The following is a 14,546-nucleotide window of genomic DNA, read 5'->3' as shown; positions in this document are numbered from 1 at the left end:
ACGCCCTCCCTCGCGGCAGGGCTGCTGGTCCTTGGGCACGGTGGCCCCACGGGGGCTCCAGTAGTTCCCCTGCACTGGAAAGCTCCAGGGATGGAGGCAAGCAGGAAGGTGTGAATGAGTCCATCGAGGTCTCTCGTGGGGGGGTTATAGCAATGCCAAGTACACAGCATGCTGACAAGTGCATTTTCCACAAAAACAAGTTTTTCCCCCCCAAAGCATTGTCCCCGCTAAAGAAAACTTCCCTCAGGCACTTCTAGCAGGGTGCTGGGGCGGGCAGAGAGGGGCTGGGGGCACCCTGCAGCGTACAAGTTAATCCTGCAGTGATTACACTGCGATTAATCCTGTGATGTAGCCGGGACTGCTGCACCCCGAGGAACACGGTGGGAGCCGGCTGTATTTTGGAAAACAAGGCCATTTCTGTAGGTGTGTGACTGCACTGACCCACATTCACAAACTCTGGCAGGAGCCACCGCTCCGAGCTCTTCTGCCGCCAAAATAAATCCACCCGAGTCCTGCCAGCTCCCAGCTGCATCTTGGGCTCCTCAGTGAGAGTGGGGTCTGCACCCCATCACCCCCAGGTCTGCTGCTCCACCCCTGCATCCCATCGCCTGGGCTGGGAGAGGTGTGGAAGGGGAGGGGGGAGAGATTTAAACCTGCTGAAAAACCTCTCTGACCTTCCCCACTCCGGTGAGGATTTAGCACTAAGCCTCGACTTCGCAGTTCAAAGGGGGTTTTGCAACATTCCCGGCATTTATCCCTCGGCGAACCCTTTGCAGTTTTAAAAGAAAAATAAATAAATAACAGAATCCAAAAACAAAAAAAAAAAAAAAAAAAGAAAAACCCAAGCCGCAGCATGTGGTTAACCTGCCATGAATGGGACTGTAGATTTCGGCTGTGTCTCAGCACAGAGCCGGGCTGTGCAAGACTGAGCCATGTTTGCTTAGGGTCCAAGCCATAACCCCCTGATCTGTCTAGCATAATTACCAGTCACTGGGCACACACAAAATCTCTAAACAAAATAACCTTCTCAAACCCTTCTGTGCGAAGCAGGCGGGGGGGGGAGGAGAGGCGCTGGCTCGCTGGGTTCGCAGTGAATGACCCCACTGTTTTAGATTTTCTGCTGAAAGATTTTGATGAGTCACAAGCTATTTCTGTAAATAATAAAAAAAAAAAAGGAAATGGACATTTAAAAAAAAAAAAAAAAAAGGGGCCCCCATGAACATTCATCTTTTGAAGATGGAAAAATTAAAGACTTCCCCCCTCCCCTCCGCGCCACGCTCCGTCCCCGGGGGGGTTGTGTGCGAGCGCTGTTGCTGGGGGGAGGCTGAGGCGCATGAGCAGCCGCGGGAGCTTCGTGCCATGGAGCAGCCCCACCGCTGCCGCCCACCACGGCCGCTCCTGGGCGACCGTGGGGGGCCACGGCTTGGGCCCCTTGGTGCTGGGGGGTGAGCGGGCCAGGTCCCAGCCAGGCAGGGGACGGAGCGTCGCCAGCACTTTTTGCAGGGAGGGAGACTGAGGCACGAAGCAGCGCAGTGCTGGGGAGGCTACGGGTGCACCCAGGGGTGGGGATGGTGACACTCAGCAGCACCGTCCCTGCACGGGGCCAAGGCCGGCATTGCTCCCCGCTGCTGCGTTGGGGCTCACGCTGAGCACGCTTCCGGGCAGGGTCAGCGCAGCAGACCTCGCTTCGGGGTGGGGGCGACAATCTGCTCTGGCTGCCCTGGCCGGAGCCTCTCCGGGGCTCCCCGCCACCCCCGGGGCACCGCAGGCGTCCAGATCCTGCCGCGGGCAGTGACGTGGTGTGCTCCCGCTTGCCAACAAGGTCCCCTTTGTCCTCCCTCCCCGCCCTGCGCTGGGGGGGACCTGCAGGCCTGGGGTTGATGTCCCAGGTTTCTGCACAGATGGGAACGAGCCGAGGATTCGGAGAGGCTGGGGTGGCAAAGGTGGGCACTTACCAGCCACTGCCTGCTCCCCCCATTCCTGGTCTTTTCCTTCCCAGCTACTGAAGCCACAATTATTCTTCCCACTGCTTTTTGAGACCCCCAGTGCAGGGGGCTTGCAGCTTGTGCCTTGCTGTGGACACGATGTGATGCTGGTATTAAATCAGCCACGGTCTCTCTGCGGGGAATACATCGCTGTCTGAGTGGCAAGAGAAAAATAAATCAGCTGCAAGCAAAGTATATTCAAGGTCTAGTCCTGCAGGAACTCATCTATACCCATCCAGCAGCCCCCAGGCAGAGGGTGGGCCAGGACCCCCAGGCGCTGCCCCTCCTGCAGCAGCCTCCAGCCCCATGAACAAACCGGAGAAGCAAAATGGGTGCAGAAGAGAGACTAAAGCAGGGCGCAAACCTGCTCGTGGCCCATGGGTGGGTGGCCATTGCAGAGCTGAGGGCTCTGTGTGTGCCCTCTGCCTGCACACGCTTTTTTGGCACCCCTTCTCAGCCCTGGTCCTGGTGGGTGATATAGCCACATGGACCAGTGACCCCCCGAAACATCAGCGGCTCAGGGAGGGGAGTAGATTTCAGAGCAAGAACGCTTTGGCCACATCCCTTCCTGGCCCTGGTTGTTGCAATTCCTTAATGCTCATTTAAAAAAGAAAAAAACCCAAAACCTAAAACAACCAAAAGCGCTCCCTCCTTTTGTTTTGTTCAACTCTCTGAAAGCCGTGCCGGCTGTGTGCGTCTGAGGCAGCGACTCGCCCCCGGCCGGGGGCTCCGCTCCCAGCAGCAAACCCCATGTCATGCTTCAGGGCTGTGCAAAAGTCCCACTGATCTGGGGCAAAGCATGGCACTAGCCAGAGAGGAGGGTGGTATCCTCATGGTTGCAGGGTCCGGAGCACCCAGGAGGGAAGAGGAGAAGGGTGGGTGCCTCCTGTCACCGTTTTCTGGGTGCATGAAGTTGCTCTGCACCCAGGAGCTGAGGGAAGGGGTGGCTGGTCCCAGTCTCTTCCCTCATCCACACACTGGTTTAGCAATCAAACCAGGAAAGCTTTCATGTCTGTAGCAAAAAAAAAAGAAAAAAAAGGGGAAAAAAAAGAAAAGAAAAAAAAAGGAAAAAAATTTCTAGTTTAAAAGTTAAAAGCTCTTTCACCAAGTGTTAAATCAATCAAAGCCACATGCTCCCCCAAAACGATCAACAGCCCGTGCTCGGCCGCGAGCCCCTGCGCCCTCCCCATGGGAGCTGGGGAGCCGGCGGATGGGGACGCCGGCCTCTCTGCACGGCTCGTGCACCCACGGGTGCTGGCTCGGGCCCCCCGGGGTGGGTGGCGAGGGGCTGGTGGAGGCACGTTCAGCGCACCCCACGAAGCCACCGGCAAGTTGGCTGTGGTTCAAAGAGCCCTGGAAAAGGGCCACTGGAAAAAAGATTAAGCAAGTTTGGCTGAGACGGAGCAGCGGAGGGAAAGGGGATATAACAGTCTATTAATATTGGCAGGGTCTAGACACAGATGGGAGCCAGCCATTTCGCTGGGCTGCAAACCATGGGGGCTGCGAGGCAGCTGGGGGCTGCAGTGGCAGCCGAAATCTGCTCCCTGCCCTGTCCTGTCCTCGTCCCCGTCCCCTTTGCTGCAGCAGCTCTGGCCGGGACTCAGAGCGAGGGTATTCAGGAAAAAATATAATGCAATGGCCAAAAGTTCCTGACGGCGAAGCCCCGATGCCCCAGGGAGTCGATTCCCCCAGGGGAGTGCCAAAGCCTCACTTTTTTGTTTTTAAGGGGCAGATATCGAGGCTGCAAATCTGACCCTGCTTTTGGGCCTTGATGAGCAGCGAGTGCTTCTGAATAAACCCCCAGTCCTCTGGCAGCGGGTGCTGAGCCGCCGGGAAGCTGCCCCCTCGCTTGCCATTGTGCCGGGGCCACGTGCCAGGGCCGAGCCGTGGGCTCAACGGCACTGGGTGCCGTGTGTCCGGCTGTCCGGGGGCTCTGCGGTGCAAGGGACCGTGGGCGACCGGTGGGTACCGCTGTTCCTGCTGGATTAAGAGGCCTCTGAAGAACACAGACATGGATGTGTTAAACATGCGGTGGAGGGGCTTCACTGCAGAGCTGCTCTTTAAAAACAACAACAACAAAAAAAACACAGAAAAAACCCAACAAAAGTAGTAGGAGAAAAAATACCTATGGGCAGTGGCAAATACTTACTCATTATTAATGTCTTAATTATTGCTATTTTGCTTTTTCTACAGGCAGATCTCCTACTGCAGTAACTCCAGCAAACATCCAGCAACTCACCTTCGCCTCAGCCTTTGGGAAAACCCTTCCTGTCTCAGCAGCGTGGAGCAGGTGCTGTTTAGCAAGGAAGAGAAGGGACACTTCTATCTGAGCTGCCATCGCACTTTTCCAGGGGCTGCTTCCACCTCATCCCATCCCCATCCCCTCCCCATCCCCATCCCCATCCCCAGGCACCTGTCAGCGTGAGCTGGGTGCTGTGGAGGGCTGGCAGGGCTCTGCCCTGCAATCAGGGCATCCAGGGAAATTCAGGCACTTCCCAGGTTTCTGCGATGCAGGGAGCAGTGCCTCAGCACCCAGGGATGTTATGGGCACTGGGTGGGTGCTGCTGGGTCCCCTCTCTGTGCTTCTGCCCCCTGGGGCTTGGAGGGGATTGAACTTGCAGAAAAAACCGAGCACCTCCCAGCTCCCCATCAGCCAGTGCAGCTCTACGGCGTTGGCAACAAAAACCCCTGGGTTTGGCAGCTCACAGTGACCGTATGGCTCCCAGCACCGGCGGACGTGGGGCTGTGCTGCTGCGATGCCACCAGCAGCACCAGCAAACACCCCGCGGGCAGGATGGGACCCCCAAGGCTGGCCAGCTCAAACCCACCCGAAACACGTAGTTCAGCCAGTGCCCCATGTTCTGGTGAGGGGGTAGATATGGGGACCTAAATTACTAGGGCTGCTGTAGCCCCCCAGCTACCCCAACGCTGCCAGGGCAGAGCAAGTCACTTCTCTCCCCTCTGGCGCCCGGGCTGACCATCGCTCCCTTGCTGCTGAAGAGCCTACAAGGATTAAAAATGCAGATTATTTTTTTTTTTGGTCAATAATCGTAACAAAGCAGCCAGCACAGCAGCATGATAGGTAATTTATTTTATTGCATTTTATAATGCCATTGTCCATACAGATTACATGCAGCTAGATCTACTGTACAAGGGTTTACCGTCTGCCAATGCAGACACACGGAAGTTCAGAGTACAAATACACAGCAATGCTATTTCCTTTATACAGCACGAGGGATGCGGCAGCAAAGGCGGCGGCGGGAGAGAAAGGGTCACTTTATACACATCCTCCCTCCCCTCCACCCTCCAGCCCCCTCGGACCTCGTCCCACCTCCCCAGCATCACCTTCCCACCCAGCGCCAAAGAGGATGGAAAAAAGGGGGGGAAAAAGGGGTTGTGCCAGGGCTGGCACTTCTCCGGAGCAGCCAGGGGATGGGGATGCCCCTGGCCCGGGCACACACCTGGGCTCCCCCGGGGCTACTGTGGGCACCTCTGGGGAGTGGAGGGTCCCCAGGCTCCGGCTCTGGCCCATCCCTACCTTCCCCAGCACTTCCAGAACAAAAACCTAGATCAGGGAGATCCTCTTGGGCAGTGAGGCTGGCCAGGAGTGTAAACAAAGCAAAGAAACCCTTTGGTTTAATGCAGGTTCAGCTGCAGCTTTCCCTTTGCCTCTGCTGGCCTCCCCAGCAGCCCCCCCAGTGCTACCAGCACCCCTCCCCTTCGAGCACCGGTTTCCAACCCCCTCCCGGCTCTACACATTCTTGGCATACAGCGGGAAAAAAATAAGAAAAACATGGAAAACTGAGTAATTCCTTCAGCGGGAGATACCAGAAAAAATGTCTTCACTTACAGTGAGGTGCCCACACCTTCCCCTCGCAGAACTGCCCCAGGGGGCAAAGAAACAGGAAATAAAACAAACAAAATATCCAGGAAAAAAAAACAAAAAGAACAATTCCTGTTGGTAGGTTTATACCCAGTATATATATATCTCAATATATACAGACATACAATTCTGCCACACATTGCGTTTGGTCCTTTAGCCTTCCTTCTCTCCCCTCCCCACCTCCGGTGTGTGTTTGAGGTAAGACACGCAGAATTTTGTAAAATTCAAACCAGCGAAAAAATAAACCGGAGGGGTGAGGGGGGTGGGCGAGGCTGGGAGGGGACACGGTGCCTGGGTTGGGACGGGACCCTGCAGAGGCGGCCGGGCTGGGTGGGGGGTAAGAGAATGAATTAGATTTACCCCTGAGTATCAAACCGGGCACGTTTCCCGTGAAATCACCCACCATGATTCCCGTTTCAGCAACGGCCGGGGAAGAGGCATCACCTGGAGCCACAGGACTTTCCAAACCTGTGCACATGTTTAAAGAAAAAAAACTCCTTTATATTTATATATTTATTTATATATATATAATATATATATATAGTGCTCTTTGGAGCCAGGATGGCGCCTCACGACCTACAGGAATACGTGGCGCGGGGGGGAAGGCGCCAGGTTGTCCTCGCAGAGCCCGGGGTTGATAGCGTGAGGGTACGGGGGCTTTGGCTGGACCCGAGGGGACCTGGAGGCACACGGCTCGCCCTGGCTCTGGGAGGCATTTCAGGGGTGTCTGTACCTCTCAAAAAGCTTAAGAAAAAACCACCCCGAGGAGGAACTGCAGCAGGTGCTGGAGGGCCCGCCAATGCCAGGTGTGCTTTGTGCTTCGACCGCCTTGGATTTTGCCCCAACCGTACGCAAAATAACAGCTGCTAAAAAATTAAATTTGAAGAGCACGAGGAAGGGAAAGGACCCATGAAGAGCAGGCGAAGGGGAGCCGCTACTGAAACACCCCACAGAAAAACAGTGAGGGGGTCTGAACCCACACACGGCCCCGTGGGTGCAGGGAAGGACCCACCAGCAAAACACCCCCGGTGGTGGGTGGGAGCCGAGGCCGGCAGCACCCACCACCCTTGGCTGCAATGCCTCCCCGCACCCATGCAAGCTCCCGAGCGCCTGCGGCACCAGCTGTGCCCACACGCACTGGGCTGCAAATCCCCCCTCTCTGTGGAAAGGATGAATTACACCAGTACAAGGCCAGGTCATTCCCTCCCCGGGGACACTGGGGTGTCCCAGGCACGCTGGAGCAGCACGAGGGGTGACACCAAGGGGTGGCACAGAGGGGTGATGCTGGGAGCTGGCACTGCCATAAAGAAGCACGATTTGGCCCCCCACCAGGGCGATGCCAACCAGAAACCCAAAAGCCTGGATGGAGGCAGGCGATCCCCCTGCCAACGATGAACCATGGCCGAGCAGCAGCGGAGGGGGGGCTGGGGGCTGCACCCCAACATCCACCCCATCCACCCTGCCCTGCTCCTTTGCACAAGCAAAGCAGCAATATGTGACGCCAGCCCCCCCTCCAGCAACACCCACCCGTGGCAGCTGTAAACTTGTTTAAAACAATAACTTAAAACCAAAAGACTGAAAGAAAAAAAACAAAGTAAGTTGGGGAAAATACGTGGCACCTCCGGCCTCGCAGGTCCTTTGGAGGTACTGGGGGGACGGGGCTGCACCCACACTGCAAGAGATGGGGTTTGGTTCGTGCCCCCCAGCCCGGGCAGGGTCTTTGGTGTCTGGCAAAGCCCGGTTGGGAGCCGGCGGCAGCGGGGACGGGCCAGGAGAGGCCGGAGGGCGAGGGGAAGCCGGCGGCCTGGCAAACCTCCTCGCCCGGATATTTCGGCAGCAGCGAGGGAGCGAGCGAGGCTGCGGCGCGGGGAGAAACACGGGTCGAGTGGAGACACCTAGCGAAGGCCGGCTCGGCACGGCTCGGCACCGCGCGGCGAGCACCCACGCACCGCGGCGGCCGCCCACGCGTGGGGCTGGGCAGGGCACGTTTTGTAGGGTTTTCTGGGTTTTTAGGGAGGGGAAACTGCCTCCTCTGCAACACCAGCTGGGGGGATGCTGGTGACCCCTGTTAACAGCCCCACTGGGCTCTGCCTCCCCCCCAGGCAGCTGCCGCTGCCCGAGAGTCTCAGCATCCCCCAGATGGTGCCACGGTGGCACACGGGGAACAAGGCCAGGGGGGTTTGCTCAGCCTCACTGATGGCTGCAGTGGGGGGGGAGCCAGGGACCCCCATCTCTGCAGCCACCTGGGTACTGAGGATGCAACAGGCAGCAAAAAGGATGATCCAAGGTACAGGCTCGCCCCAGGGACACATGCCACAGGGCCAAGAGCCCCTTGGGGATGTCACAGAGGTGATACACAGGGACAAACAAGCACCATCCGCCCCCAACCCACAGATGTGTGTTGCATTTTCAACCCAAAACGCAGCTGCTGGGGGTGCCAGGCCATGACCCTGGCATGGGGCTAGGGGCCATGTGCTGGGGCAGTGACGCAGCCCCCACCACCGGTGCCTCAACCCAGGGTACCAGGGATGAGGAGGGACGGAGCAGCGCTAAGGGTCACTTCGGGAGAGCCCGGAGCTGGGCTCAGAAATGAGAGTAGCTCCATGGCCATCACAGCAAGTCCCCCAAGACCCCACCACGTGCCAGGACAACCAGTGCCAGCCCAGCCTTGCCGGGGAAGGTGCTGGTCCCCGAGGCCAGCACGGGGCACTGGGGAGGCCACGGCTGCCTGCCAGGAGGAGCCCGGTGCTGGGAACCCACATCACCACCACAGAAAGAAAGAGCAGGGAGAAGAGGGGTGTTTGGTTGTGTTGTTCTCGTTATTATTAATATTTTTTTTTTTGGCATTAATACCATCTGTTCACTTGAACTACGGACCTTCTGTCTCTAGAAATCTTTTGGTATCTTCCCATCTGGACGCACACGCACACAAAAGGATAACAAAAAGAAAAGATGAAAGCAGGAGCCCCGGTGGCAGCAGGCTCGGCTCGCCGGCCACAGCCAGGTTCAGCCGCCATGGGGTTTCACCGGCTTTGCTACCAGCAGGATGGCCGAGCAGCGGCTCACCACCGGGCTCTGCCTGCGCCAGCTTCTCTGCGGGTGCCCCCCAGGAGGAAGCTCGGCAGCGGTGAGTGCAGCCTCCCTGCGCCATTGCCCATCCTCGGAGACCCTGCCCCGGCTTCGGAGGAGGAACCGGCTGCGCGGGGGACCAGGAGCCTTTCCCTGAAGTTGATGTCGGGCCGCCGGCCATCCCCGCATGGCTGGGAGGTGTCACCCGCTGCAGCTGGTGTTGAGAAGGAAGCGGGGAGCTGCGTCCTCGCTGCCCGGTGCTGGGGACCGGCGGACTCGGGGAGGGCAGCCGACCCAGGGTGGGCTGCTCTGCTTGCTGGGCAGTTTAGGAACCTGCTGGAGGTGACAAGGCAAAGGGGACACAGTCCCACCAACGTGCCAGTCCGCATTCTTCCCCAGCCATGAGACAATGGTGCAAGCCTGATGTCCAGACCATGGCAGAGACACCCCTGTTTCTGCTGTTTCTTCCCCCAAAGCTGGGTGGAGGCAGCGCGTGGGCAGGGTTCACGGTCCCTCCTAGTGCAAAACCCACTGGGGGACGGAGAGACAACTGTGGGTTCCTGCCATCGCCTTCCCTCCCCAGGGCAGTCGCTGGTGGAGGCTCGAGCATCGCTGGGCAGCAGAGCACCGCAGGGGAAGAGGGGACGGAGGTGCCTTCCCCGTGCCCACCGCGCACAGGGAAGGAAGGAGGGACCATTTCGGACAGAGACAACCTACCATCCTCGTTCACCAGTCACTAACCAAGGGAGGAGGGGAGAAAAAGTCCAGCTCTCAGGTTTTTGCTTCTTGTGTCGCGGGACGTTCCCTGCGGCAGGGGTCGGTCAGTCACCGGGGCCACAGCGCGGGGCAGTGGGGAGCGGGAGGGACGCGCCGTCAGCAACAGGTGGTTACACCAAGGAAACCCTTTTGCTTTGTGGAAGTGCCTTTAAAAAACAGGTTAACGCCGAAGGTCACCTTGGGGAGGTGGGAGCCGTCGCTTGGTCTCCGGCCAGGACGGTGGGAAGGGTTTGCCCCTCGGTGGGGAGGAGGAAGGGGTCCTTAGGACAAGTCTTCCACCGGCAGCTCCTCCTCCAGGTCCCTGTCGTCGGGAATTGTCACATTCTGGTTGGTGGTGGCCATCAGTGAGACGGGTCTGCTGTCATCCTCCGCCTCGGCGGGTTCCTCCTTCACGTGCACTGGATGGCTGCGGGGAGGGAAGCCTTCAGCCTCAGGCAGCCGATCCCGCTGGCCACAACCCCGTGACGCTTCCGTTCCAAACCCCCTCCATCCCCATGCTGCCCCTCGCCTGTAGCGCCAGGAGCCACGGGAGGCAATGAGCAGCTCCTGGTGCCTGTAGTGCCACTGTCCCTTAGCTCCAAACCCTCCAGCATCCCAGTAGCAGCCACCGGCACCATCCCTTGTCCCCAGCCGGGCTGACCTGTACTGCTGCGGGGACAGGCGCGGGCTGTTGCTGCCGTTGCTGTTGACCTGCTCCACGGTGCTGCTCACGTCGTCGTGGCCCACGTGCAGCATGCCGCTGGCGGAGCTGGTGTTGATCATGGTGGGGCTGTTCAGCAGTGGGAAGCTGCTCTCTGCCAGCGCAGCCTGCAACAGAAAGCAGCAGCCATTCAAGGCATGGAGGATGCGAGACCACGATAGAAAAGGGGACCGCGGAGTGGTGAAGGTTTAGTGCCCCTGCATCCCTGCCACGGACGGGACTGGGTCCTTACCTGGTAACTTGCATTAAGTGCTCCATAACCGAGTCCCGAAATCATGTTTTTGACTAAAGTCGGACTCCTGCAGAAAGAGAAAAAGCAGAACGATGCACAGCTGAGTGCTCCCAGCCCGGGGACCAGGGGTTTGGCAGCGGAGGTGGGTGTGAGCGCGGCTCCCGGGCTGCGTCCCACGGGAGAGCGGGACCCACCCTGTCATCTTTGGTGGCCTTCGCTTTTGGTACTCGTGCTCGTCGACGGTCCAGACAGCTCCCTTGACGTTCTCCACGCGCACGAAGCATTTGTGCAGGCTCAGGTTGTGGCGGACAGCGTTCTGTGGGCAGAGCGGGCAGGAGAGCTCAGCGGCACGGCCCTCGCCATGCCACCCAGACCCCTCCTCTTCCTCCCCATCCTCCTCCCTGCCCAGCCCCTGTGGGTCCCCAGGGCTCCAGGTTGCCCCAGCCACGCTCGGCTTGTCGAGAGCCAAACGCTCTGCAAAGCCACCTGGGGATGCTGCAAATGCTCGCTCACCCCATCAGCACTGAGCGGGTGAGGAGCTGAGCCCCTGAGCCGCACGTGGGACACGACCCCGTTTCGGGGGTCTTGGCCAGATGCTGAGGAAGATGGGGACAGCGCGGGACAAGGGACAAGTCACCCCAGCAAGGAGCAGGGAGCAGAGCCACCCTCTCCGCTGCAGCTCGCTCGGCAATGCTTGGCAAAGCCGGCTAATCTTTTCCTTTCTTTTTCTTTCCCCCTACGCTCCTTTTTGGTCCTTTCCCTCCCTTTCTTCTTCTAAATGTAAAATAAAGAGACACACACGTAGGCAGACAGCGCAGCCCCGAGAGATACCAGCTCCCTTTTCCCCTTCCAACTCCCTGCCATTTGCTACTGCCCCTATTTCATTACCAATTTTAATTTGCCTCTAATTAAATCCTGTGTATTTTTCCGACTCACTTGCTAATCCATGAGGGAGGCAGGAGGCTGGAGTGGAATCTCTCCGAGCTATAATTACAAAGGGCCTAATCACGCCGGGGCTCTGCCTTTGAATAAATTTCCTTGCATTAAGGTTCTCAGATTCTCTGCCTTGCAAATGAGAATGACCCCAATTTCAGGAAGTTGGCCTCGGAGGGTTTTTTTTTTTTTTTTTTTTTTTATTTCGAGTCCTGATTCGTGATGAGAGACTAATTCGTTACGCTAAAACATTAACAGCAATTTAAAAGGTCGAACGGGGGCTGTATAAACAAAGGAGCCGGCCAACACAACAAGGCAAAAGGAGACACAAGGACTGGACCCCCCCCGCGCTGGAAAGTGTTAGAGTTCCCGGAAACTCATCAAATCGCACTGTCCCCCCTTTTTCTTTTTAATTTAAGGACAAAACCGAACAAAGCTGGACTCCTTCCCTTGTCCTCCATCCATCCATCCATCCATCCATCCATCCATCCATCCATCCATCCATCCATCCATCCTCCAGCCGCTGCCCCGTCTGCCCCGGTGTCCCCGGCCGTGCCGTCGTGCCCGGCGCTGCCGCGGTGGCCCCAGCAGAGCCGGGTCACGCAGCGGCAGGCAGCGGGGACGGGCAGGCTCCCGCTCCTCTTGCTGTTTGGCAGAGCCAGCCCAAAGGGGAAACCTTGCAAGCAGCTCCCTGGCTCCCAGGAGCCGGATCCTGGGGAATGAGATTCAGGAACAGTTGATGCTGTTTGATGTGATGTTTTGGGGGAACCGGGAACCCGTGGGTTGCACCAGTAACTCGCTGGTCGGCAGCCGGCCCGGCTCCTTGCGGGGATGCTCAGCACGGCGCAGAGCCGGGTCCCAGCCTGGTGCCATCGCTGCTCCCACCCAAAGGGATGCTGTTTGGGACGTGCCCTGCCCCGGGGCCCGAGATACCCCTCGTGCTGAGACCCCACGCTGGCATCACTGCAGAGGAGGGCCTGGCCACCTCGGCACCGCACACACAGGCACCCTGGGGAGCTGGAAATCCAAGGGGGACCCAGACTGCTGTGCTCCTGGATGAATGAGGGAGTGGGATGAACCCCTGGCCCTTGCTCTGTCCTTGCACCGTCCCTGCAAATACCCGTCTCCCTGCCCATGCCCGAGGGTCTGAAGTCTGGCCGGCGCTGGGTCGGCCGCTGCCCTTGAACCCCTGGCCCCTGGCGAGCAAACACAGGACTTCCTCCCCTCGCCAGGGCCGGATCCTACCTCGCGCTCCCCTTCCTCCTTCCTGTGCACACAGGGGACTCCTCGTCCAAACAAAGCCCTGATTAAAGGCAAGAAGCGTGGCAAAGCTGAAACCTTTCCTGCACGTGGAGACGCAGCCCTGGCCCGGCAGCACCCACATCCCCCTCTCCCTCCGTGACACCCCCCTGCTTCTAGGCACTGGCAGGTACACGTTTGCAAAAGCAAAAGTGGAGATAAAATAAATCCTGGCACCAGGCAGGATGTGATTCAGCGTCGCCAGAGCCTGGGATGCCCCGTCCCCAGTGCTGGGTGTCGGGCAGGGTGCTGGCCCCGGGACGTGGGAGATGCCAGGCGAGACCCCCCCAACATGGGAATCCTCCTGCCCGGTGCCGGTGGTGCGGTCCCTGCCTCATCCTAATGTGGCTTTTGTGTTTCGACAGAGTATTTGTTCAGTGCCAGACTTGGCTGCTCTGTTTGCTTCTCATCTTTGTCTTTTCTAATGATGTTTGCTTTACGGCCCCGGCCCCGCTCCCTGTGCCGTGCCGGGGGTCTCCCAATGGGTCCCCGTGCCGCACCACGGCTCTGTCCCGCTGTGGGGATGGGGTACCCACCTTGGCCCCCGGCACCCCTACCCCATCGCGGGGAGGGGCGGGGGGGCAGTGGAGGCAGGAGATGAGGGAGAAGCTGCAGCAGAAACGGTGGTTTTCTGAAGAGTGGAAATACATTATTTTTTTTCCTGTGCATCCCCCTCCTTCAAAAGAAGCCTGGCCTTGGACATAGAAAGTTGTGAAGGGAATCATCCCTCTCTGGCTCTTTTTAATTCCCTGCCATCCCTTTTGGTGGTGGAACAGGAAAAGATAAAGAGCAGCTAAAAGGGAACTAGAAGGCCTGGGGGATGCCCCTCTCTGAGACATCTGCCGTCGGGTAACATGGGGTGTGTGGGAGCTACAAATAAATCAAAAACCCCAAAACATTCATTCCTTTCAGCTAGTGAAAGAGAAGGAAAAAGGCATTTTCACCTGCCATTATCTCATTCCACAGATGGGGAAACTGAGGCACAAAGCAGGGAAAGTGCTGCTCCAGATGGACCCTGCTCTGTCCCACGGCAAGACACCGTCCTGGGAGCAGCGATGGCCGCACCGGGCTCTCTGCCCCAGTGCTCCCCATCCCTTCGCACCCTCTCCGCAAACACGGGGATGCCCCCACGGGCCTGGCCGGGGCACCCGCGGCAGCGGGCAGTGATGCTCCAGCGATGCTCCCGCGCCGTGCGGCGCCGGCTTGCAGTGCTGCATGCGTGCCGTGAGGGGGACTCCAGACCGACGCAGGGCCACGGCCAGCACCGAAACCGTCCCAGGCACCTCTGCCTGCTCCTGCTCTGCTCCTTGCCACCACCCTCCTACCCACTCGGCACATGGGGATGCTCGGGATGGCCGTGCCAAAGCCAGGGGCCACCTGTAGCATTCTGGTGCCAAAACGCCCGTTATTCACCCAAAGTTTGCTGCAGAGAAGCAAAGCCCTGCTGCAGTCAGCTCTGATCTGCAGCAGCAACGCGCAGTGTCCTGGGCTCCAGAGCAACCGATTCCTCCTTTAACCCTTTCAAAATGCACCACCTCACTTGCACCTCGTTTATCCTAATGTTTTCTTTTTAAGTGTAAGTCTCCCCCTGCCACTTTACGGCTTGTTACCCTGAGCAGGACGAAGCTGTGTCTTAGTACATGCAGCAGGAAACAATAAACAACTGCT

The 14,546-nt window shown here is 58.4% G+C and overlaps 1 protein-coding gene across 8 annotated transcripts in view; it reads right to left on the bottom strand.

The window, feature by feature from the left end:
* Window positions 1-5,061: 5,061 nt before the first annotated feature.
* Window positions 5,062-14,546, bottom strand: part of FOXP4 (forkhead box P4) — a 68,575-nt gene continuing 59,090 nt past the window's right edge. For all 8 annotated transcript variants that reach the window (XM_075115881.1, XM_075115879.1, XM_075115883.1 and 5 more), the window contains 4 exons: window positions 10,841-10,962; window positions 10,647-10,713; window positions 10,355-10,521; window positions 5,062-10,120 (listed from right to left, as the gene is read on the bottom strand). In XM_075115881.1, the coding sequence (XP_074971982.1) occupies window positions 9,976-10,120; window positions 10,355-10,521; window positions 10,647-10,713; window positions 10,841-10,962 (501 nt within the window). In that variant the 3' untranslated portion in view covers window positions 5,062-9,975. The remainder of the gene's footprint in view (window positions 10,121-10,354; window positions 10,522-10,646; window positions 10,714-10,840; window positions 10,963-14,546) is intronic.

This window comes from Phalacrocorax aristotelis, chromosome 21, assembly GCF_949628215.1.
Source record: "Phalacrocorax aristotelis chromosome 21, bGulAri2.1, whole genome shotgun sequence".
Classification (NCBI taxonomy): domain Eukaryota; kingdom Metazoa; phylum Chordata; class Aves; order Suliformes; family Phalacrocoracidae; genus Phalacrocorax; species Phalacrocorax aristotelis.
The sequence above is the reverse complement of the archived record's forward strand: the minus strand, read 5'-3'. Positions and strand labels throughout refer to the sequence as shown.